The following is a 26,908-nucleotide window of genomic DNA, read 5'->3' as shown; positions in this document are numbered from 1 at the left end:
ATGGGCTCTCTGCTCAGCAGGGAGCCTGATTCCCTTCCTCTCTCTGCCTGCCTCTCTGCCTACTTGTGATCTCTGTCTGTCAAATAAATAAATAAAAATCTTAAAAAAAAGATAGATCCATCAATATGCTGTCTACAAGAAACTCATTTTAGACCCAAAGACATCTCCAGATATAAAGTGAGGGGGTGGAAAACCATTTACCATGCTAATGGACATCAAACAAAAGCTAGGGTGGCAATCCTTATATCAGGCAAATTAGATTTTCAACCAAAGACTATAATAAGAGATGAGGAAGGACACTTTTTCATACTTAAAGGGTCTGTCCAACAAGGAGATCAACAATTTTAAATATCTATGCCCCTAACATGGGAGCAGCCAATTATATAAACCAATTAATAACAAAATCCAAAAAACACATCAACAATAAGACAATAATAGTATGGGACTTTAACACCCCCTTACTGAAATGGACAGATCATGGAAGTAAAAGATCAACAAGGCAATAAAGGCTTTAAATGACACACGTGACCAGAAGGATATCACAGATATATTTAGAACATTCCATCCTAAAGTAACAGAATACACATTCTTCTCTAGTGCACATGGAACATTCTCCAGAATAGATCATATCCTGAGTCACAAATCGGGTCTCAACTGGTACCAAAAGATTGGGATCATTCCCTGCATATTTTCAGACCACAATGCTTTGAAACTAGAACTCAATCACAAGAGGAAAGTTGGAAAGAACTCAAATACATGGAGGCTAAAGAGCCTACTAAAGAATGAACGGGTCAACCAGGAAATTAAAGAATTGAAAAAATTCATGGAAACAAATTAAAATAAAACACAACTGTTCAAAATCTTTGGGACAAAGCAAAGGCAGTCCTGAGAGGAAAGAATACAGCGATACAAGCCTTTCTCAAGAAACAAGAAAGGTCTCCAGTACACAACCTAATCCCACACCTAACAGAGCTGGAAAAAGAACAGCAAAGAATGCCTAAACCCAGCAGAAGAGCAATAATAAAGATCAGAGCAGAAATCAATGAAATAGAAACCAAAAGAACCATAGAATAAATAAACAAAAGTAGGAGCTGGTTCTTTGAAATAATTAATAAGATTGATAAACCCTTGACCAGACTTATCAAAAAGAAAAGAGAAAAGACCCAAATAAATAAAATCATGATGAAAGAGGAGAGATCACAACCAACACCAAAAAAATACAAACAATTACAAGAACATATTATGAGCAACAATACACCAGCAAATTTGACAATCTGGAAGAAATGGATGCATTCCTAGAGACGTAAAAACAACCAAAACTGAACCAGGAAGAAATTGAAAACCTAGACAGAACCATAACCAGTAGGGAGATTGAAGCATTCATCCAAAATCTCCCAACAAACAAGAGCCCAGGGCCAGAGAGCTTCCCAGGGGAATTCTACAAAACACTTAGAGAAGAATTAATATCTATTCTCCTGAAACTGTTCCAAAAAATAGAAATGGAAGGAAAACTCCCAAACTCATTTTAGGAGGCCAGTATTCCCTTGATCCCCAAACCAGACAAAGATCCCACAAAAAGGAGAATTACAGACCAATATTCCTGAAGAGACACAAGCAAAAATTCCCCCCCAAATACTAGCCAATAGGATCCAACAGTACATTAACAGTACATTATTCACCACAACGAAGTGGGATTTATTCCTGGGCTACAAAGTTGGTTCGACATCCACAAATCAATCAATGTGATACAATACATTAATAAAAGAAAGCACAGGAACCATATGATACTCTTAATAGATGCAGAAAAAGCATCTGACAAAGTACAGCATCCTTTTTTGATCAAAACTCTTCACAGTGTAGGCATAGAGGATACACATATCACTCAATATCATCAAAGCCATCTATGAAAAGCCCACAGCAAATATCATTCTCAATGGGGAAAAATGGAGAGCTTTCCCCCTAAGGTCAAGAACACAGCAGGGATGTCCACTATCATCACGGGTGTTCAACATAGTGCTAGAAGTTGTAGCCTCAGCAATCAGACAACAAAGAAATAAAGGGCATCTGAATCAGCAAGGAAGAAGTCAAACTCTCACTCTCTGAGATGATATGATACTTTATGTGGAAACCCAAAAGACTTCACCCCAACACTGCTAGAACTCATACAGGAATTCAGTAAAATGTCCGAATATAAAATCAATGCTCAGAAAGCAGTTGAATTTCTAGACACCAACAAGACAGAAGGAAGAGAAATTTAGGAGTTGATCCCATTTACAACTGTACCCAAAACTATAAGATACATAGGAATAAATCTAACCAAGGAGGCAAAGAATCTATACTCAGAAAACTATAAAGTACTCATGAAAGAAACTGAGGAAGACACAAAGAAATGGAAAAACATTCCATGCTCATGGACTAGAAGAACAAATATTGTGAAAATGTCTATGCTACCTAGAGAAATCAATACATTCAGTGCAATCCCTGTCAAAATACCATCAACTTCTTTCACAGAGCTGGAACAAATAATCCTAAAATTTGTATGGAACCAAAAAAAGACCCTAGGAGGAATGTTGAAAAAGAAAACCAAAGTTGGTGGCATCCCAATTCCAGACTTCAAACTCTGTTACAAAGCTGTCATCATCAAGACTGTATGGTACTGGCACAAAAACAGACATATAGATCAACAGAACACAACAGAGAGCCCTATCTCTGTCAACTGTCTGGTCAACTATCTTTGGCAAAGCAGGAAAGAATATCCAATGGAAAAAAGACAATCTCTTCAACAAATGGTGTTGGGAAAATTGGACAGCCACATGCAGAAGAATGAAACTGAACTTTTCCTTATACCACACCCAAGAATAGACTCAGAATGGATTAAAGACCTCAGTGTGATACAAGAACCCATCAAAATCCTTGAGGAGAACACAGGCAGCAACCTCTTCAATGTCAACCACAGCAACTTCTTTCTAGAAACATCACCAAAGGCAGGGGAAGCAAGGGTAAAAAGGAACTGTTGGGACCTCATCAAGATCATAAGCTTTTGCACAGCCAAGGAAATAGTCAACAAAACCAAAAGACAACTGACAGAATGGGAGAAGGTATTTGCAAATGACATATCAGATAAAGGGTTAATATCCAAAATCTATAAAGAACTTATCAAACTCAACACCCAAAGAACAAATAATCCAATCAAGAAGTGGGCAGAGGACATGAACAGACATTTCTGCAAAGAAGACATTCAGATGGCCAACAGACACATGAAAAAGTGCTCCACATCACTCGGCATCAGGGAAATACAAATCAAAACTGCAATAAGATACCACCTCAAACCAGTCACAGTGGCTAAAATGAAAAAGTCAGGAAACAACAGATGTTGGCGAGGATGTGGAGAAAGGGGAACCCTCCTACACAGTTGGTGGGAATGTAAGTTGGTGCAGCCACTCTGGAAAACAGTATGGGGGTTCCTCAAAAAGTTGAAAATAGAGCTACCCTATGACCCAGGAAATCACTACTGAGTATTTACCTCAAAGATACAAATGTAGTGATCCAAAGGGGCATGTGCACCCAAATATTTATAGCAGCAATGTCCACAATAGCCAAATTATGGGAAGAGCCCAGATGTCCATCAACAGATGAATGGATAAAGAAGATGTGGTATATACATACAATGGAATACTATGCAACCATCAAAAGAAATGAAATCCTGCCATTTGCAATGACATGGATGAAACTAGAGGGTATCATGCCAAGCGAAGTAAATCAATCAGAGGAAGACAATTATCATATGATCTCTGTTATGAGGAATTTGAGAAGCAAGGTGGGGGGTTGTGGGGGGTAGGGAGGGAAAAAATTAAACAAGAATGGATTGGGAGGGAGACAAACCATAAGAGACTCTTTTCCAATTTATTTATTTTCAGAAAAACAGTATTCATTATTTTTTCACCACACCCAGTGCTCCATGCAAGCTGTGCCCTCTATAATACCCACCACCTGGTTCCATAAGAGACTCTTAATCTCATGAAACAAACTGAGGGTTGTTGGGTGTTTGGAGGGGGTAGGAATAGGGTGGCTGGGTTATGGATGTTGGGCGGAGTATGTGCTATGGTGTTATGAAATGTGTAAGCCTGATGATTCACAGGCCTGTACCCCAGGGCAAATAATACATTATATCTTAATAAAAAAAAAGAAGAAGAACATGGGTGAGCAAGGTGTCTCCACTCACCACAGATCTCTGACCTTTCTTATTTGGGCCATCTGTTGGGGGAGGTCCCTGAAGGAAGTAAAGATTGTTGGGAGAATCTTTCCTTTTACTCCTAGCTCTGGGCCTAGAAAATAATTACCATTTTCAGTGAGAATGAGGGCTCTTACCTATCCATATATTTTACTCTACATATGTCCAAAATGGTTTCCAATTATCTTATGTAATGACACCTGGATATTCCACTCAACACACACCTTTTGGGAAGGTGGAAGATGGATTCCTCATGAAGCAGGCCACTACATTTCTCCAAAGGTATCTGGACACTCCTATTACCTGATAAGGCAAAGTGTCCCCATACTTTAGGAGAGAGATTTTCCTTGGGAGCAGAGTAGAACACATTGATGCTTAGGTAGAAGGATATACAATTGTTAATCCCAGAAAATGAGCAAGATTTCTAGTGATCTGTGCTTGGGAAGCCTGAGGACTAAGGAAAAACTCCATTGCCTCGTTGTGAGAAGTGGACTGTGCAACTCCTGTCAGAACTCCTTAGGAGGCTACTAGTGGTCTGATTAGCTTAGTCTGAGTTTCTAATCTTTCCTCTGGTTCACCTACAGGGCAAAGCTAGGGGGCTGAAGAGAAAGTCAAATGGAAAAATCAGCAAAGGGCATGAACCCACCTTGAAAATATCCCAGAGTTGTTTCTCTAAGAAAAACTCAGAGGCAACCTGTGACAAAGTGCACAGAGACCCAACAAGAACACAATGTGAGTAATTTCCTAGTTTCTCTATTGGTGTTTCTGGGGAAGAGTTCCAGGGTGTGGCAGAAGAGTCTAGTTGCAGCTCAGGCCACTGGGATGGAGGATGTAAATAGGGCTCTAGCTAAGGCATATCTAGAGGGCTGCTTAGAACAGGTACATTGATATCCCTTCTCTGACTATTTTGTTCAAAGTGGAAAGGAATAATAATTTATCTAGGCAAATCCCCTACACCATCAATTTGGAAGAGACAAGAATGGGGTTCAAGTAGAATAGGTAGTAGTGTTTTGGTCAGGAGGGTGTTATTCAAGGGCACAGAGCTAGAACTGGGGGGTTGAGGAGCACTGGACTGGTGGGGAGTTGGAGAAGGTGGTAGAGCATTCTGAGTTCTACAGTGTGGGTGGCCATGACCTGGAAGTTAATCAACTTGGGCTCTTGCTAGATCACCATTTTTTTATACAAGACTGCCTAACACACATAAAGTAGATCTAAAGAAGGTGAGGGAAGAATCAATAGAGAAAGCAGAAGGGAATGAATCAGTTAGTCAAAAAAGAATGGAACTGACAGATAAATCGAAGGCTGGCTGTATGTATATATGTGTGTGTATATCTATCTATCTATCTATCTATCAATAAGAGACTAATCTCTGGAAAGATTGATCAATTAAAAAACAGAACACAGAGAATTTAAAAATATGAAAATACTATTTCAATTACAGGTAATAAATATGAAAATCCTAATGAAATGGATCACTTGAAATCGTAATGATAAAAACTCTCAACAAAGTGGGTCTAGGAACATACCACAACATAATAAAGGCCATATATGACAAACCCATAGCAAACATCACAGTCAATGGTGAAAAGTTGCAAGCTTTTCCTCTAAGGTCAGTAACAAGACAAGAATGCCCACTCTTGCCACTTTTATGCAACACAGTACTGGAAGTTCTAGCCACAGCAATTAGGCAAGAAAAGAAATACAATGCAGCCAAATTGGAAAGAAAAAAGTAAAACTGTCTCTATTTGCAAATGACATGATACTATATATGGAAAACTCTAGACTGCACCAAAAACCTACTAGAACTGATAAATGTTTGCAGTAAACTCAAAGCATACAAAATCAACAAGCAAATTGGCTCAATTTCTATATACTAATAAGCTATTAGAAAGAGAAATTAAGAAAATAATCCCACTTATGATTCCATCAAAAAAGAATAAAATAGAGGCACCTGGGTGGCTCAGTGGGTTAAGCCTCTGCCTTCGGCTCAGGTCATGATCTCAGGGTGCTGGGATTGAGCCACGCATCAGGCTCCCTGCTCAGCAGGGAGCCTGCTTCCCTTCCTCTCTCTCTCTCTCTGCCTACCTCTCTGCCTACTTGTGATCTCTGTCTGTCCGATAAATAAATAAAATCTTAAAAAAAAGAATAAAATACCTAGGAATAAACTTAACCAAGGAGGTGAAAGATTTGTACTCTGAAAACTCTAAGCATCTCATGAAAGAAACTGAAGGAGACACAAATAAATGGAAAGATTCTGTGCTCATGGACTGGGAGAATTAATGTTGTTAAAATATCCATACTACTGTAAGCAATCTACAGATTCACTGCAATCCCCAACAAAATGCCAAAGGCATTTTTTGCATAATTAGAACAAAGAATCCTAAAATCTGTATGGACCACAAAAGACATAGACAAAGCCATCTTGGAAAAGAAGAAGAAAACTGAAGGTTTCACACTCCCTGATTTCAAACTATGCTATAAAACTATATTAACCAAAATAGTCTGGTACTGGCACAAAAAAGAACACACAAATCAATGGGATAAAACAGAAAGCCCAGGAAAAAACTCACATATATAATGGTCAATATATCTATGATAAAGAAAGCAAGAGTATACAGTGGGGGAAAAGTGAGTCTCCTCTATACTGTTGGGAAAACTGGACAGCTACATGCAAAAATTAAATTAAAATTGGTTTAAAGACTCGAGTGTAATACCTAAGACCAAAAAACTCCTAAGAGAAACCATAGGTGGTAAGCTCTCTGACATCAGGCTTAGTGATCTGTTTTTGGACCCATCTCTTCAGACAACAGCAGCAAAAGCCAATATAAATGGGACTACATCAAACTAGAAAGCTTTTGCACAGCAAAGGAAATGATCAACAAATGAAAAGGCAACTTACTGAATGGGAGAATGTATTTGCAAATCTTATGTCTGCTAAGGAGTTAGTATCCAAAGTAAGTTTAAAGCACCTACACAACACAAAAAATACACAAATAACCCAATGAAGAAATGGACAGAGGACTTGAATAGATGTTCTTACAAAGACAACATAGAGATCCAAGAGGGATATGAAAAGGTTCTCTTCATCACTCATCATCAGGGAAAGGCAAAACAGAACCACAATGAGACTTCACTTCACACCTGTCCAGATTGGCTAATATCAAAAAGACAATAACAAGCATGGGTGAGACTGTAGAAGAAAGAGAACCCTTGTGAACTGTTGGTATGAATATCTATTGACGCAGCCACTGTGAAGAAGAGTGTGGGGGTTCGTCAAAAAGTTGAAAGTTACTATATGAGCCAGCAATTCACTTCTGGGCATTTATCTGAAGAAAACAAGAACCCCAATCTGAACACATGAATGCATACTGATGTTAACTACAGCATTAGTTACAAGAGCCAGCATATGAAGCAATCTAAGTAGAATGGAATCATAGAGGAATGGATAAAGATGATACACACACACACACACACACACACACACACAGTAAAATATTACTCAGCCATAAAAAAGAATGAAATATTACCATTTGTGACATCATTGCAGAACCTAAAGGGTATTACACTAAATAAAGTAAGAGTGAAATCTGATAAAGACACATATTGTATGATTTAACTTATACATGGAATTTAAAAAAACAAAACAAATGAACAAACAAAGCAAAAACAGATTCATAGATACAGGAAAAACACTGCTCATTACCAGAGGGTGGAGGGGTTGTGGAGTGGGAAGAAGAGGGGATGGGGATGAAGAGGTAGAAACTTCCATTTATAAAACAAGTCAATGGGATGAAATTTATAGCATAGGGAATATAATCAATAATATTGTAACAACCGTGCCTAGTGACAGATGGTAACAATTTATCATTGACATCATTTCATAATGTACAAAAATGCTGAATTATTATGATGCACACCTGAAACTAATAGGATACTGTATGTTGATAATACTTCAACAAGAAGAAAAAGGAAACTTAAAAGTATGGAGAAGAATTAATCAGGAAGAGAATATTTGAAAAATTTTCAAGTGCTACTTACAGTTATGCAAGATGAATGAGTCCTAGAGATCTTCTGCATATCATGAGTCCTATAGTCAAAAATACTGTACTATACATTAAAAAATCTATTAACAGTGGGAGATCTCATGTGACAGGTTTTTATCGCAAACAAAAACAAAACAAAGGAACACAAGGAAACTTTTGGAGGTGATAGATATGTGTATTACCTGGATTGTGGCGATATATCAGGGCTATGTCCCATGTATATGAGTCCCAATATACAAACTGTATGCATTAAGTATTTTTTTTTTGGTAAATCAATTACACCCCAATAAAGCTGTTAAAAATAGTGCTCCTAGGAGGGGCAGGAGCAAGACAGCAGAGGAATAGCAGACCTAAATTTCATCTGGTGCCAGGAATTCAGCTAGATAGTTTTCAAACCATTCTGAACACCTATGAACTCAACAGGAGATCGAACAAAATAGCATCAGCGATTCTATGAACAGAAAAGCGACCACTTTCTGGAAGTTAAGACGTGTGGAAAAGTGAATCTGAGTTGATATACAGGAAGATAGGCTGTGGGGGAAAGGTCTGGCTCCTGGCAAGTGATAGAGCCGAGAAGCACGGAGTCAGAACTTTTAGAAGTTTGCTCCGCTGAGGGACATTGCTCCAGAGGCTAAGGGGGGGTGGTGCCCATGCAGGGACAGTGTGGTCTCAGGACCTGTTCGGTCACATAAAGGCCAGGGGTGTCTGAGTGTGGCAGAGCCCCCAGGTGTTGGGGTTGGGAAATGGGATGCAGAGACAGAGCTGAAGAGTGAGCTCTCAGCTCGGCATTGCCATGAACAATGATCCACAGCATAGTTGGGCCCCTGCTTAAAGAACAGGGACCCAATAGGCAGATCTGGGGAGACTTGCCCCTTCCTCCTCCAGTAGGAGTGGTGTGGGAGTGCTACAGGAATCGGCTGGGTTTGGAGACTCCAAATGGGTCCATGCCCCAGATATAGAAATGCATGGTCACAGGCTGGGTGAGCTCAGAGTGTGTCCAGAGACCAGAGAGACAGGAAGGACTGACTGCTTTTCTCTGAAGGCACACTGAGGAGTGGGGCTCCAAGCTCTTGGCTCCTCTGGGTCAGAGATTGGGAGGCCACCATCTTCATACCTGTCCTCTAAAGCTCTATGGAAAGTGCTCAGGGAACAAAAGCTCCCAAGACCAAAACTGCACAGGTTACTTAGCCTGGCCCCTGGCAAGGGTGGTGCAATTTTGCCTTGGGCAAATACATTTGAGAACCACTGCAATAGGCTCCTCCCTGAGAGATCAGCAAGAACAGCCAGCCAAGACCAAGTTCACTGATCGAAAAGAAAGGGGAACCCTCTTACACTGTTGGTGGGAATGCAAGTTGGTGCAGCCTCTTTGGAGAACAGTGTGGAGATTCCTCAAGAAATTAAAAATAGAGCTTCCCTATGACCCTGCAATTGCACTCCTGGGTATTTACCTGAAAGATACAGATGTCTTGAAAAGAAGGGCCATCTGTACCCCAATGTTTATAGCAGCAATGGCCACAGTCGCCAAACTTTGGAAAGAACCAAGATGCCCTTCAACGGATGAATGGTTAAGGAAGATGTGGTCCATATACACTATGGAGTATTATGTCTCCATCAGAAAGGATGAATACCCAACTTTTGTAGCAACATGGACGGGACTGGAAGAGATTATGCTGAGTGAAATAAGTCGAGCAGAGAGAGTCAATTATCATATGTTTTCACTTATTTGTGGAGCATAACAAATAGCATGGAGGACAAGGGGCGTTAGAGAGGAGTAGGGAATTTGGGTAAATTGGAAGGGGAGGTGAACCATGAGTGACTATGGACTCTGAAAAACAATCTGAGGGGTTTGAAGTGGCGGGGGGGTGGGAGGTTGGGGTACCAGGTGGTGGGTATTATAGAGGGCACGGCTTGCATGGAGCACTGGGTGTGGTGAAAAAATAATGAATAATGTTTTTCTGAAAATAAATAAATTGAAAAAAAAAAAAAGAGAGAACTGTAAAACTCCAGAGCTATGGGAATACAGCACATAGAATTCCTGGCTTTCCCCCATGATTCTTTAGTCTTTGAAAGTTAATTTTTAAAATTTTTACTTTTTTCTTTTTCTATTTTTTAATTGTTCTTCATTCCATTTTAACCAACATCTTATGAATTCCTTTTTTAAAATCTTTTTTAAATTTTCATTTTTACAGTCATAGTCCATCCCTTTGTTGTATTTAACCTTATTTTTTATATATATAAATTTTTCTTTCTTTGAAATTTTGGGATACAGTTTCTTCTAACAGACCAAAGTACATCCAAATTCTAGTATGTGGCTCTGTTCTATTCCCCATCCTGATAATATTCCTTTTTCTTTCTTTTTTTTTTCCTTTCTTTTCACCCTGGTTTTTGGTCTTTTTTGATTTGTTTAGTATGTATTTTTCTGTGGTTGTTGTAAATCTTTTAGAATTTTCTTCTCTCATTCATCTATTCTTCTCTGGACAAAATGACAAAATGGAAAAACTCACCTCCAAAAAAAGAAAAAGAGGCAGTACCAATAGCCAGGGACCTAATCAATATGGACATTAGTAAGATGTTAGAACCAGAGTTCAGAATGATGATAAAGTTACTAGCTGGGCATGAAAAAAGCATAGAAGATAATAGAGAATCCCTTTCTGGAGAAATAAAAGAACTAAAGTCTAACCAAGTCAAAATAAAAAAGGCAATTAATGAGGTACAATAAAAATGAAGGCTCTTACTGCTAGGATAAATGAGACAGAAGAGAAAATTAGTGATATAGAAGACCAAATGATGGAGAATAAAGAAGCTCAGGAAAAGAGAGATAAGCAACTACTGGGCCACAAGGGGAGAATGTGAGAGATAAGTGATACCATGAGACAAAAGAATATTAGAATAATTGGGATTCCAGAAAAAGTAGAAAGAGAGAGAGGAAGAAGGTATATTGGAACAAATTATAGCAGAGAATTTCCCTAATTTGGGGAAGGAATCAGGCATTAAAATCCAGGAGGCAAAGAGAACGCCCCTCAAAAATCAATAAAAATAGGTCAATACCCTGTCATCAAATAGTAAAACTTACAAGTCTCAGAGACAAAGGGAAAATCCTGAAAGCAGATCGGGACAAGAAGTCTGTAATCTACAATGGTATGAATATTAGATTGGCAGAAGACCTATCAACAGAGACCTAGCAGGCCAGAAAAGACTGGTATAATATATTCAGAGCACTAAATGAGCAAACGATGCAGCCAAGAATATTATATCCAGGTAGACTCTAATTGAAAATAGAAGGAGAGAGAAAAAGCTTCCGGGACAAACAAAAACTAAAAGAACCTGCAAACACCAAATCAGCCCTACAGGAAATATTGAAAAGGGTCCTCTAAGCAAAGAGAGAGCCTACAAGTAACATAGACTAGAAAGGAACAGAGACAATATACAGTAACAGTCACCTTACAGGCAATACAATGACACTAAATTCTTATCTTTCAAGAGTGACCCTGAATGTAAATGGGCTAAATGTCCCAATCAAAAGACCCAGGATATCAGAATGGATAAAAAATCAAAACCATCAATATTCTGTCTACAAGAAACTCATTTTAGACCCAAAGACACCTCCAGATCTAAAGTGAAGGGGTGGAAAACCATTTACCATGCTAATGGACATCAAAAGAAAGCTGGGGTGGCAATCCTTATTTCAGGCAAATTAGATTTTCAACCAAAGACCATAATAAGAGATGGGGAAGGACACCATATCATACTCAAAGGGTCTGTCCAACAAGAAGATCTAACAATTTTAAATATCTATGCCCCTAACATGGGAGCAGCCAACTAACTATATAAACCAATTAATAACAAAATCAAAGGAACACATAGACAATAATACAATAATAGTAGGGGACTTTAATACCCCTCTCAGTGACATGGACAAGTATCTAAGCAAAAGATCAACAAGGCAATAAAGGCTTTAAATAACACACTGGACCAGATGGACATCACATATGTATTCTGAACATTCCATTCCAAATCAATAGAACACACATTTTTCTCTAGTGCACCTGGACATTCTCTAGAATAGATCACATCCTGGTTCACAAATCAGGTCTCAACCGATACCAAAAGACTGGGATCATTCCCTGCATGTTTTCAGACCACAATGACCTGAAGGTAGAATTCAATCACAAGAGGAAAGTTGGAAACAACTCAAATACATGGAGGCTAATGAGCATCCTACTAAAGAAGGAGTGGGTCAACCAGGAAATTAAAGGAAAATTTAAAAAATTCATGGAAACAAATGAAAATGAAAACACAACTGTTCAAAACCTTTGAGATGCAGCAAAGGTGGTTCTAGGAGGAAAGAATATAGCAATAAGTCTCAAGAAACAAGAAAGTTCTCAAGTACACCACCCAACCCTATACCTAAAGCAGCTGCAGAAAGAACATCAAAGAAACCCTAAACCAACAGAAGAACAGCAATAATAAAGATTAGAGCAGAAATCAATAAAATATAAACAAAAAAAACCCCAGTAGAACAAATCAATGAAACAAAAAGATCGTTCTTTGACAGAATTACTATGATTGGTAAACCCCTGGCCAGACTTATCAAAAAGAAAAGAGAAAGCACCTAAATATATAAAATCATGATGAAAGAGGAAAGATCACAACCAACACCAAAGAAATACAATTGTAAGAACATATTATGAGAAAACAATACACCAGCAAATTAGAATATCTGGAAGAAATGGATGCACTCCTAGAGACACAAAAACTACCAAAACTGAACCAGGAAGAAATAGAAAACCTGGACAGAACCATAACCAGTAGGGAGATTGAAGCATTCATCCAAAATCTCCCAACAAACAAGAGCCCAGGGCCAGAGAGCTTCCCAGGGGAATTCTACAAAACACTTAGAGAAGAATTAATATCTATTCTCCTGAAACTGTTCCAAAAAATAGAAATGGAAGGAAAACTCCCAAACTCATTTTAGGAGGCCAGTATTCCCTTGATCCCCAAACCAGACAAAGATCCCACAAAAAGGAGAATTACAGACCAATATTCCTGAAGAGACACAAGCAAAAATTCTCCCCCAAATACTAGCCAATAGGACCCAACAGTACATTAAAGGGATTATTCACCACGACCAAGTAGGACTTATTCCTGGGCTACAAAGTTGGATCGACATCCACAGATCAATCAATGTGATACAATACATTAATAAAAGAAAGCACAGGAACCATATGACACTCTTAATAGATGCAGAAAAAGCATCTGACAAAGTACAGCATCCTTTCTTGATCAAAACTCTTCACAGTGTAGGCATAGAGGATACACATATCACTCAATATCATCAAAGCCATCTATGAAAAACCCACAGCAAATATCATTCTCAATGGAGGAAAAACTGAGAGCTTTTCCATTAAGGTCAGAAAAAACTGAGAGCTTTTCCACTAAGGTCAGGAACACTAAGGATGTCCACTATCATCACGTCTGTTCAACATAGTTCTAGATGTGCTAGCCTCAGCAATCAGACAACAAAAAGAAGTAAAAGCAACTGAATCAGCAAAGAAGTCAAACTCTTACCCTTTTCAGATGATGTGTGGAAAACCCAAAAGACTCCACCCCAACGCTGCTAGAAATCATACAGGAATTCTGTAAAGTGTCAGGATGTAAAATCAGTGTCCAGAAAGTAGTTGTATTTCTATACACCAACACTAAGATGGAAGAAAGAGTAATTAAGGACTCAGTCCCATTTACAACTGTACCCCAAACCATAAGACACCTAGGAATAAATCTAACCAAAGATGCAAAGAATCTGTACTCAGAAAACTATAGAATACTCATGAAAGAAATTAAGGAAGACACAAAGAAATGGAAAAATGTGCCATGCTCATGGATTGGAAGAACAAATACTATGAAAATATCTATGCTACCTAGAGCAATCTACATGTTTAATGCAATCCCTATCAAAATACCATCAACTTCTTTCACAGAGCTAGAACAAATAATCCTAAAATCTGTATGGAACCAGAAAAGACCCTGAATAGCTAGAGGAATATTGAAGAAGAAAGCAAAAGCTGGTGGCATTCCAATTCCAGACTTCAAGCTCTGTTACAAAGCTGTCATCATCAAGACAGTATGGTACTGGCACAAAAACAGACACAAAGATCAGTGGAACAGAATAGAGAGCCCAGAAATAGACCCTCAACTGTGTGGTCAACTAATCTTCAACAAATCAGGAAAGAATGTTTAATGGAAAAAAGACAGTCTCTTCAACAAATGGTGTTGGGAAAATTGGACAGCCACATGTTGAAGAATGAAACTGGACCATTTCCTTATACCACACAGAAAAATAGACTCAAATGGATGAAAGACCTCAATGTGAGAAAGGAACCCATCAAAATCCTAGAGGAGAACACAGGCAGCAACCTTTTCAATGTCAACCACAGCAACTTCTTTCTAGAAACATCGCCAAAGGCAGAGGAAGCAAGGGCAAAAATTTCATCAAGATCAAAAGCTTGTGCACAGCCAAGGAAACAGTCAACAAAACCAAAAGACAACTGACAGAATGGGAGAAGGCATTTGCAAATGACATATCAGCTAAAGGGTTAATATCCAAAATCTATAAAGAACTTATCAAACTCAACCCTCAAAGAACAAATAATCCAATCAAGAAATGGGCAGAGGACATGAAGACATTTCTGCAAAGAAGACCTCCAGATGGCCAACAGACACATGAAAAAGTATTCTACATCCCTCGGCATCAGGGAAATACAAATCAAAACCACAATGAGATACCAATTCACACCAGTCAGAATGGCTAAAATTAACATCTCAGGAAATGACAGGCATTGACAAGGATGCAGAGAAAGAGGAACCCTCCTACACTATTGGTGGGAGTGCAACCTGGAAAACAGTATGGATGTTCCTTGAAAAGTTGTTACCCTATGACCCAGGAAATCACTACCAACTATTTACCCCAAAGCTACAAATGTAGTGATCTGAAGGGGCAGGTGCACCCAAATGTTTATAGCAGCAATGTCCACAATAGCCAAACTATGGAAAGAGCCCAGATGTCCATCAACAGATGAATGGATAAAGAGGTGGAATGTATATGCATGTATGTATGTACACACACACACACACAAATATTATGCAGCCATAAATACCCCTGAAATCTTGCCATTTGCAATGATGTGGGTGGAACTAGAGGGTATTATGCTAAGCACAATAAGTCAATAGAGAAAGACAATTATCGTATGATCTCACTGATACAAGGAATAAGAGAAATAAGACAGAGGAGCATAGGGGAAGGAAGGAAAAAATGAAATAAGATGAAACCAGAGAGGGTGACAATCCATAAGAGACTCTTAATCTCAGGAAACAAACTGAGGGTTGCTGGAGTTGAGGGGGTGGGGAGGGATAGGGTGGCTGGGTGATGAACATTGGAAGGGTATGGGCTATGGTGAGCACTGTGAATTGTGTAAGACTGATGCTTCACAGACTTGTACCCCTGGGACAAATAATTATATGTTAATAAAAAATTGCTACTAACCCATAGGCACCCTGAGTAGTTTCATAGGAGGGTATTTTGTATATTTAAGGAATCGATAATTCCTAGAGCATAAGACAGAGAAGATGTTGCAAATTTTATAACCTGGGCACCACAACCTGTCAAAGAGAGTACAAAAAAAGAGGACTACAGACCTAATTCACTTTGACTGGACATACCAAAATCCCAAGTGACATATTAGTAAATCAAGACTAGCCTGGTGTTAAAAGAGCACACCGTGACCAAGCATAATATGTTTCAATGGCTAACTATCAGGAAATCTGTAATTAATCACCTCCAAAATCCAAAGCAGTCAAAAAAGAAAAATCATTTGATTCTCTTGCTAGACACTGAAAGGGCTTTTGAAAAAAAATTCAGAATCAATTTCTTAGAGGAAAAAACCTCAATAAAATAGGAATAGAATGATATTTGTTTCCAACAGAGGAATATCTCCATAAAAAGAAGAAATAGCACCATTCTTTATGGAATTGTGAAACATTAAGTCAGAAAAAAAAAGTAAAAGAGAAAGAAGGCAATATCAGACTCTTAACATGAGTCAAGGTGTGATTGTCGATTGAAGGCAAGAAATGAGAAGTATTAAAAGGATGTAGAAAAATGATATTTTACCTTGTTATGCTCTAGATAATGAGCCCCAAAGTAGTAAGTTTCAATAAGTGAGTGCAGAGAGGGGTCCCAGCACCAAAACCTAGAAAACTAATAGCTTACTTCCTGGCAGCAAACAGAAATCACTCTGGACCTAAATGAAAAAAATCTAAAATCTCACTGAGGACATAAAAAAAAAGACTTCAATAATTGGAGAGTCATGTTCTGGGAATGGAAGATTTACTGCAGTTAAGAAAAGAGATAGTCCAAATTAAGCCAAACATTTAATCTAATTGCAATGAAAATCAGTCGGTGGGGGCTCAACCCAGAAGTTACCCAGAAGAAAAAAATGTGCCAGGACAGCTGAGGAAATTTTGAAAGGCGGGGTGATGATGGGCACTGTTTCCTACCAGATATTACAAAATAGGACACTAGCAAATGTGCAAAGCAGGGGTGGGGGAGGTTAGGGCCAGGGGAGGGCTGAAGGAATCCCCCAACTCTGAGTCAGGCACCATACTAATGGCGTGGATTGGTTTTAGCAAGTTCTGTCAATTCATTATGTGCAGCCAACATTTATTAAATACCACCAAAGTGCCAGGCATTAGGGGCAGAGCAGGGACCCGGTGGAGCTTGCTGTCTGGGGGAAGGTGGTTCAACTGTGAACTCCAGGTGCTATGAGCATTATTACTAGAGGGGGGCTGTTGGTGCATGGGGACAGGGGTGGGGGAAGAATTGCCAGAAGAGAGCAGGATCCACTCTCCACCTCACAAGATAAGTACTGAGCTACTTTACTTATACTTTGTCTGTTGAACTGGGGAATCTAAACCCGTGGTTTGTGGACTGACCTCTTCTTCAGTGAGATGCCCAGTGGTCAGCACCAGCCTTGAAGACTGTCCTTTGCCTCAACCCTGACCTCTGATAGAATCTGTGGACCCATGAAGTTTTCAAACTAGACTGTGTTTCTGCATCCCCTCGGGGGCTTGTTAAAACAGCACTGGTGCCTACTCTACAATGTCTGATCCCGGAGGTCTGGGCTGGGGCTGGAGGATCCGCTTCTAGTTATCAGCCTCTGGGTGAGCCCTAGACTTAGTTCTGACTTGCAGTCACTCAAAGACCAATTCAGGGCTAACTTTGAACTGAAATGTTCAGCCCTATTCTAGAACGAAATGCAGCTGGACTGAAAGTCAAGGATGTGGAATGAGTCATTCACTTAAAAATACAGGTCTGCAGACAAAGACACTTCCCCCGGGTGGGGTTGCTCACAGTGCGAGGCCCCTCTGCTGGCTGTTAGGTTTCCATGAGCCACTGTCCTCCTGGGGGCTGAGATTACTCCTCCTCTGACTTCCGTCCCTCGATCTGCCAGACTATCGAGGGGGTCTCAGGCCTGTTCCATCTGCCAGAGCCCCCTCTTCCCCCTCTTGCCCTGACTCCACAAATGGGGACTGTGAGGACACTTTCCCTCATGTCCCCGATTCAGGGTCACATCAGTCTTCATTAGATGCCTGTGCCTGTGGGGTGTACCGTATCCCCCAGACCTTCGGTTGTCACCTTCTGGAACTCATGTTCAGCCATGAGTAAAATGTCCAATATCCTCAAATTCTAGTATGAACTTTTTTTCACCTTCTTACCCAAATGGAAGCCTGGAGACACTGCTTCTCCTGCAGCCTCTTCAGGGGCTGGGGCTCTCTCCCTTGCCTCCCTCTGGAGTGGACTGCCAGGCGGGGCAGGTGCTCTCCTCCTCCCACCCACTCTAGGATGTTCCCTGTACTTCTCTCCTCCTCCTGCGCCCCTTTCCCTCTTCCTAATGAGCATTCCTAATGAGCCTATAGAAAACTCATTCTTAATGAGCCTATAGAAAACTCATTCCTAATGAGCCTATAGAAAACTTTTAATTTCCATCTTAAAAAACTCCCAAACTTCTATTTCCCCCAAATTCTTTCCCCAGTGCTGCCCCGTTTTCCCCCTTGGAAGCACTCTGAAGAGTTGCTCATATTTGGGGGCTCAAATTTCTCTCCCCTGTTGCCTCCTGGGTCATTTCCAGGCAGAGGTCCCCACTGCCCCTTGGAAATGGCTCTTCTCCAGCGATGCCCACCTCCCACCCTATGCCAAACCTGACTCAATGCCCAGTTCTCTGACCCCATCCTCCCTGAGCTGTCTGCAGCACTGGACACAGCTGACCACTCCTCCTTGGTCCAACTTGTCCCTTCAACTTCATACCTGGAAGCCCAACTGGCTTCATAGCACCTGGCATTTACTATGTCTGCATGAGCTTCTGAGCTTTCTTCCCCGAATCTACCCATCTATCCCCCTCTTATCTCAAAAAATGGTCATTCTGTCCTCTGGGAGCTGAGGCCAAAAGCCTTCTGAAGGATTGGTGACCTTCCCACCAAGTTGAAAGAAATGTTAACTTTTCAGTAAGGTCTTCTCTTGCCATCCCCTCTACCATTTCTATCTTGTATCTGACTTTCCTTGTTCCTTTGTTTTTTAACTTTCCTCCTTCATACTTCTCACCCTTAGACCTGCTCCGTGAGAATGGAGGTTTCGGTCTGCTCGCTGCTGGGTTTCCAGAGCATGGCCTGGGAGTGGCCTGCAGGAGAAACTCAGTATGTGTCTGGTCAAAGCAGGTTACACGGAGCCCTGATGGAAGAGGTGAGCAGGAAAGGAGGGGAGAGAATTCTCAGCCAAGGAACTGTCAGCACAAATTCATGGGCTGGAGTATTTGGAGATAGGTGGGGGCCAAGACACAAGGCTAGCAGGAATGAACCTGCATGTATGTGACTGTGAACATGGGACTGTGGACTGGAGGGGCCACGAGACTGGTGTCCCCCTGCTGTGGACCAGTGGCTCAGGCTTCCCAGCCTGTCTGTCCTGAGAAACTGGCATGGAGGAGAGCACGGGGACCCAGCCAGGCCAGTAGCAATTGAAGGGATGTTGCACCCAGTCCTGGCCCTCCTGGGTCTTCCTGGCTTCAGGCCCTGCACAAAGGGAGCCTGTGACATGGAAGGAGACCCACGAGGCACCAAGGAGCTCCACTGAGAAGCCCGTCATGCCCTGACCTGACCGCCTGCTAACTGGGAGACTGGCCCAACAAGGTTTAAAAAACAAAAACCAAAAAACACAAAAAACAACCAAAGCATTATTCCTTCAGTGCGGTGGGATTGCACTTACTGCCTGCCATACGTGAGGAGATATCCACACATGCTGCCGAGGTGTGGACCAGGCCCCAGGCTCTGAGGGAACACCTGCTTCCTTTGGGCAGAAGCTGTGACTCCTAACTCCTAGCAGAGCCAGAGCTCAGGATGCAGTCTCCCGTAGGGACAGGTGAGCCCAAGAAAAACAGGGGGGTCAGGGAGGGGTCAAAGACCCCGGGAGCCCTGGTTCCCACCGGGTTGGGGCCCAGTCAGGAAAAGCTTGGCATTCTCACTGTGAGAGACTGAGGGGCTGGAGTGCAGGCACAGCTTCCTGCTGGCAACAAAGACGCACCTGTTTTCCTCTGGCCTGCATCTCCCCTCTCCTTTTGTATTAATTCACACACTAAAAATCATTTGAAATTAATATATTCTGGATAAACACATTCATTTTCTTTTAAATTTGCAAAACCCTCCAGTGAAAACATTTGAATATGTAACACAAAGGCCCATTTTCTTTGGAACACATGGATCATTTCCAAGGTGAAAGGCAGCATAAATATGTCCTAAGTAAGAGACACATTCACAAAAGGACCAAGCTAGAGTCATCAACAGATTTGGGAGAGGATTATTGTGTTTTGGGAATGAATCGTTACTTGTCTGAACTGTGGGGAGTTGGAGGGGTTTATATTTTAATGGATTAATCATTTATGTCTCAAGTTCTTGCTCTTTCCTAGGAGGGCAATATGGGAGGTTTGCATGAAGTTATAAATCATGTCAGCGTTTGGGCCTCATCTCTGAGAGGCCTGTTCTGTGAGGAAATTACACTAATAATTTGAGTGAAGGAGTTGTCTGGAAGGGCTCCCTTTAGCCAGCCAGGTCAATGCAGAGTTGGGGATGGAAAACCCCCAGAAGATAGGGGTCTGGCCTATGTATGGGGTCTGGCCCCTGCCGCCAAGGAGTGGGGCAGCTCCAGAAAGAAGTCAGTATTTTATTTTTGACTTGACGAGTTTCACTGTCTTGATTTTCCCATCTGTATAACGGGTTGCATGTTCTCTGAGGGGCCACTATTCAGAGCATCTATGTCCACCAACTACAGTTTCATGTGGCTTGAGACAACCAAAATCTCTCCCATATCTGTCCCACCCTGAACTGTGAACTCTGTCTGCATCAGGGATTTCCAAGCACTGGAGGAATATCAGATTTCATCAGGTCTTTAAGGCAGGAGGTACTACTGTTCTTCCCATTTTAAAGGTGAGCTTACTTGCCTTCCTTGTATGTCAAGGAAACACCAGTACAAGCCCTTGAACCCAGGCGCCTCTGGCTCAGGGTTCATGTCTTGACTCTGTGCGACAGGGGCTGCTAGCTGGGGTCTGCATGGGGCTTAGGATGGAGAAGTCCTAGAAAGGCTTGGAGCCTTCCAAGAAGCAGGTAACTGGGCAGGGCCTCTTCCCGCCCTTTCTCATCCTCCCCCCACCCCCAGCCCCTTCCCTCTGGTTGAGAAGCTCTGTGAAGGAATAGAAACAGAACATCACTCCCTGACTGGGTGCCCCAGGCACCGCCTCAGCTCAGTAAGTAACAGGCCATCTGCCTGGCCAAGGGGGAACCAAACCAGACCTCCAACAGCTGTGCTGGGCAACCACACTGGGTTTTACCTGGGCAGCTCAGGGACAGCTTTCATGGTTTTCAATCATGCTTGGCATGAATGGCAAAAGGGAACAAATCCCCCAGATGAATCTGCTGCTGCTTTCTCTCCCCTTCCTCAGGGCACTCCTAGGCTAGGCAGCTTTCCTTCTGTCCTGAGCATCAGAAGTGTCTTCTCAGCCTCCTCAGGCTCCGCCCGACAGCCTCTGGCACCAAGCAGCAGTCTAGCAAAGCTCCCCGAGCCTAACGCCACTGTGGGACTTCCACAACACCCAGGCCCTCCTGGGACCTGTCCTCCAGAGCACATAGCCCACAGCAGCACAACGTAGCTGCTGAATGACCACACCCACATCCAACATCCGATTCTCCAACAGCAATAACACAATGCCTGTGTAAGGATGGGTACAGCAGAACAGGGCAGGTGTGGGGAGTCTGAGCTTTGGAGTCAAGAGTGGCTTTGCAGCTCCTAACTGCAGGGTTGGGTGCTGGGATCCCTGGTGACCTCATCTGTTAAACAGGGATGGCACGCAGTAAGTACTCATGCGATGCTATCATAATCATCTCTTTCAAATCCTATTTTCAGCATCTTCCCATACAGATAAGACGTTTGCCCCCTTCTGTCCAACACAGCAAGCTTACAATACTCAGAAAGCCTTGCTTCTACTTCCCAGGTCAACCGACAGTGCCCTTGTGTCCTTGTGAGGCAACTCTGGGCCTATGTTAGCATGGTGCTCCCGTGAGGGAGCTGGTTAGGGGACCCACACGTTTCCCCAAGTGTCTGGGAATCAGCCCAGCCCAGGACTGCATGGGCTACTGAAGCTAGGGCTACCCAAGCTGCCCCGCCTGCCTGTCATGGGAGCCAAGCACCAGGGGCCAATTTAATGACAAAGGAAACTGATCACAAAGCACAAATGTCCTAGCATGGTCCCCTCTGACTGCTGATGGTGCTTCCGCGCCAAGAGAGGCTTTCCATCTGTCTGCAGTTAGGAAATCAAGTGGCCTCTTTTGATTCTCAGCAGGAAGTTTTGCTGTGTGTAGACTCTTCTGGGCCAAAAGCAGTCTCTTCAGTGGAGACTAGGTCTGTAGGGGCCTTCGGGTGGGGGCGGCGGGTGGCCAGGGTGGGTGTGAATGGGGTTTTCCAATGCCAGCTGCGAAGCCCACTTCCCTCCTGGTGGGGAGGGCTCTCTTCTCTCCCTGAAACTCAGCCATCCCTCATGGTGCTCCTGGGTCTGGGCCTTGTTCTTGTATTCAGCTCTGGGAGTGACACATAAGCTCATCCCCATCAGGACCTCAGTCTCAGAATTCTGAGGGATCATGGGGCAGCATGGACTTGGCACTTAGTCTATGAAGGCATCTGAGACCCCAGAGTCTATCGCAGAGGCCCTAGTATAGGCTCTCACCTGTGAGGTACTCAGGTTCCTCGGCAGGCGGCTCCCTTCCCCTCCCTCAGGGAGTTGTTTGGAGGAAATAAATGGGACAAAGCTCAAGCCATCTCCCTGCGCCCCCTATTCTTGGGAAGTGGCGGCAGGAGGCCAAGGGCAGAATGAACAGTCTGTGAATATGGTTTATTTCCCTTCTCCAGGCTCGTCTGAGGACATGATGGACCCGGGGCAAACTGCAGGGAGCTGTCTCCCAACCAAACCGTCACCCACATTGTACCATGCAGAGCACCACCTGCCAGTTTCAGACAGAAAAGCCAGCTTCCTGCCACAGAGCTCCAGCTCTGCCCTGAGCAGACCATGCTGACCTGCCTGCACTTAGGACTGACCTTGGAATCTGGTCTGGGTGAACTCCCTCAGGGGCTGTTGTAACTAGGAACCCCTGGGTTATTTCTGGAGAAATCTGGTGACTTCATCATAGGCCTGGATTCAGATCAGCAAGCCCAGCTACAAAGCCCCAAACAATTCAGTACGTCCCCGGTCAAGACAAATACTAGGATATGGGTTAGGCAGGTATGGCTATAAAAATCCCTCAAATATCCTGTAGGGTAAATGTAGACGCTGGCTGAGCGCACCACCCCGTTGTCTTTAAATGGCTTGTTACCCTGGTTCCAGAGGAAAGTGAAACTGAGCCTCATTATGTAATCATTTTTAACACCTTGCTTCTTTTCTCTCAGAGCAGAAGCCCTGAGCACCAGCTGGTGCAAAAGATCTAGAGTTGACTAGAAGTTTCCACACCAACACATGAACACTCTGCTAAGGATGAGGAGTGAAGCCCGGCTAGGTCTGGCTGGACACGGCTAACTTCTGTGGGGTGCAGGTCTGCGAAGGCCTGGGGACGCCTTGTCTGTTCTGATGGCCAGAGGGGCCAGGCTGGACGGGCCAGCAGTGCGACACAGACGTCAAAGCGCAGTGCTGGGTCTGGGAAGACATCCAGCCGCGGTGTGACTGCAGACAAGTGACCGTACCTAGAGATTTAGCCATAATGGGTTAGACCATACTGACTGGGAAAGCCTATGGGATGTGTTAGCGCAGGGAGTGGCCAGGGCGAGTGCTCAGAAATCGCTGGCTATTTTAGCTTGTTGTTGGCGTCCTCAAGAGGGGTTAATAATTCCATTTCTAGGAGTCCTGGCAACACGGGGGTCTGTGAGAAGCAACGAAAACCTCCCGCGTTTGCTCAGGTTCTGTCTTGGCTGGGCCCCGGCTGTGGATTGCTGAGTCCCTCCAGGAGGGAGATGGGAACCAGTCCCCAGTGGAGGAAGTCGTGTCTCTCCATGGACAAGTGACACAGGTCACATGTCCCTGGAACGGCAGTGGTGTGTTTTAGACAGTGTCCACTACTCCCTGGATTCCAGAGCCTGGCTGCCGGCCATCACCATGGGAAGGCAGGGCATCTTCTACAGGGGTCTGCGGGAGCCTCAGCTGCTGAGCGCGATCAGCCCGAGGGACTCGCCCCCGGCATCACCATCACCTCCTCAGGGGAGGCTTCCAGGGGAAGCCGACAGACAAACTTGTTGGCCAACTCTGCCTTTCTCCACTGCTCCCCTTTACTTATGAGACAGGTGGGCTATCTTAGACTCGGACACATCTTTAAGAATACATGAGTGGGGTGGGTTGCCATGAGCAGCGTTTGGGGAGCCCTTAGAGGGGACGACATGCATGGAGCCATTTACTAACCATTCACCTGCAGGACGTGGGTCTGGAAGAGCTCCTCGTGGCCGGAGGCGTGGCACGTGTAGTTGCCCATGTGGACGGTGGTCACCTTGGTGATGTAGAGGGAGTTGTCCTCTCCGAAGTCCTGCACAGGGTGAGGAAGACAACCAGGTTGGCCTCCCTAGTGAGTAGGCTGGGAAGGAGAGCCCAGGCTCCTGCTTTTCCAGGAAAACACAAACGCTGTGGCCAAACCCAGGCATTTGGCCAGAGCTGCTGGCAGGGCCAGGCTGGCCAGGGTAGCAGGAACGCCTTCTCTCTTCCATATTATTGGCCTGAACCTTGTTTATCCAATTAAGGCCTGATTCACACTCTCTGTGACGCTGGGCTGAAACACCTTCCCACTCATTCCTCTTGTTTTCCATGAACTGGGCTCCTTCCTACTACTAATCCTCAGCCTGCTTGGCTGGTTTCCTGGGGGCTCTTGTCCACCTGCGGAGCAGCTCTTCGAGTTTTTCTTATAAAACTCAGCACCCCCCCCCAATAATCCAATTAAAAAGTGGGCAGAAGACGTGAACAGACATTTCTCCAAAGAAGATACACAGATGGCCGACAGACACATGAAAAGATATTCCTCATCACTTATCAGGGAAATGCAAATCAAAGTCACAATGAGCTATCATCTCACACCTGTCAGAAAGGCTAAAATCAACAACTCAAGGAACAACAGGTGTTGGTGAGGACGTGGAGAAAAAGGAACCCTCTTGCCCTGTTGGTGAGAATGCAAATTGGTGCAGCCACTGTGGAAAGAGTATAGAGGTTTCGCTGAAGTTAAAGTTCGAACTACCCTATGATCTAGCAATTGCACTGCTAGGTATTTACCCAAAGAATCCAAAAATACTAATTGAAAGGGACACATGCACCCCCATGTTTATAGAGGCATTACCTATAATAACCAAACAGGACACAACCCGTGTCCATCGATAGAGGAATGGATAAAGAAGATGTGGTCTATATATACACAATGGGATATTACTCAGCCACCAAAAAGGATGATATTTGCCATTTGCTTGCAACACTATAGACAGAGCTAGAGTATGATGCTAAGTGAAATAAGTCAGTCAGAGAAAGACAAATACTCTATGATTGCACGCACACGTGGAATTTGAGAAACAAAACAAGAAAGCAAAGAAAAAAAATTAGAAAGAGGCAAACCAAGAACCCAAACTGATGGCTGCCAGAGGGGAAGGTCCTGGTGGGGGATGGGTGAAATAGGGGATGGGGATTAAGGAGCGCTCTTGTGATGACCACCGGGTGATGGGAGAAAGCACTGGATCACGAGACTGTACACCTGAAACTAATATAGCACTGTGCATTAACTAACTAGAATTAAAACAAGAACGGGAGGTTCACCCTGGTGGCTCAGTGTGTTAAGCCTCTGCCTTCAGCTCAGGTTATGATCTCAGGGTCCTAGGATCGAGTCCCACATCGGGCTCTCTGCTCTGCAGGGAGCCTGCTTCCTCCTCTCTCTCTCTCTCTCTCTGCCTACCTGTGATCTCTCTCTGTCAAATAAATAAAACCTTAAAAAAAAAAAAAGAACGAGAAAGTTTTTCTTAAAGGGACAGATAGCAAATATTTTTGGTTTTGTGGGCCATAGGGTTTCTGTGAACTATTTAACTCTGCCTTGTAGCATGAAGATAAACATTAACAATATATAAATTAATGAGTGTCTCTAAGTTCCAATGAAATTTTATTTATTTTTAAGATTTATTTATTAGAGAATGATTTATTAAAAAGATTTATATAAAAGATTTATATAAAAAGATATATTTATTAGCGAATGACTGAGTGGGGTGGGGAGGAGGGCAGAGGGAGAGGGAGAGAGAAGCCCAAGCTTGCTCCGTGCTGAGTACAGAGCTGGAGGCAGGGGTCGATGTCATGACTCTGAGATCACGACCTGAGCCAAAACCGAGTCAACACGCTTAACTGACTGAGCCACCCAGGCGCCCCAGTGAAATTTTATTAAAAAAAAAAAAAAAAAGGGCCTGCAGGGATAGATGGCCTACCAAGGGTCAGATCCACTTTGTCCCAAAATAGTTCTAAGTGCCTTGCAGAGACCTGAATAACCCAAGAAGGGAAACATTTCTGAGGAAAATGAGGGCAAACAAAGAGCAAGAGAAGGGATAGCAGAGAGCCAGGAGGGGCAGATGCCAGGGGTCCTGTAATAAAACCCTAGACAACCTTGCCCCTATTATTATTATTTTTAACGATTGTATTTATTTGAAAGAGCAGAGTGAGCAAAAAAGAAAGCATGCACAAGTGGGGGGCAGGGGTGAGGGGCAGAGAGAGAGAGGGAGAAGCAGACTCCCTGCTGAGCAGGGAAACCGATTTGGGACTTGATCCCAGGACCCTAGATAATGACATGAGGCAAAGGAGATGCTGAACCGACTGAGCCACCCAGGCGCCCCACTTTTCTTATTATTATTAGCAGGACATGCAAAACTCCTCTTGACCTCCTAGAGCCAACACCAAACCATCCCTCTTGCCATTCCCTCTGCCCTTTTCCACAGAAGCACTGTGGTGGCAGGAGGGAGGGAAGGCCACCAGTCACCGTGTCTCAGGGGTTGTCTGAG

General features: G+C 43.1%; 1 protein-coding gene across 1 annotated transcript in view; it reads right to left on the bottom strand.

Moving 5' to 3' along the window:
* Positions 1–26,908, bottom strand: part of FSTL4 (follistatin like 4) — a 297,369-nt gene that overhangs the window by 33,254 nt on the left and 237,207 nt on the right. Inside the window, exon 8 of the mRNA XM_044227430.1 lies at positions 24,303–24,423. Coding sequence (XP_044083365.1) covers positions 24,303–24,423 — 121 coding nt within the window. The remainder of the gene's footprint in view (positions 1–24,302; positions 24,424–26,908) is intronic.

This window comes from Neovison vison, chromosome 1 (genome assembly GCF_020171115.1).
Source record: "Neovison vison isolate M4711 chromosome 1, ASM_NN_V1, whole genome shotgun sequence".
NCBI classification, from domain to species: domain Eukaryota; kingdom Metazoa; phylum Chordata; class Mammalia; order Carnivora; family Mustelidae; genus Neogale; species Neogale vison.
This window is presented reverse-complemented; position numbering and strand designations above follow the sequence as displayed.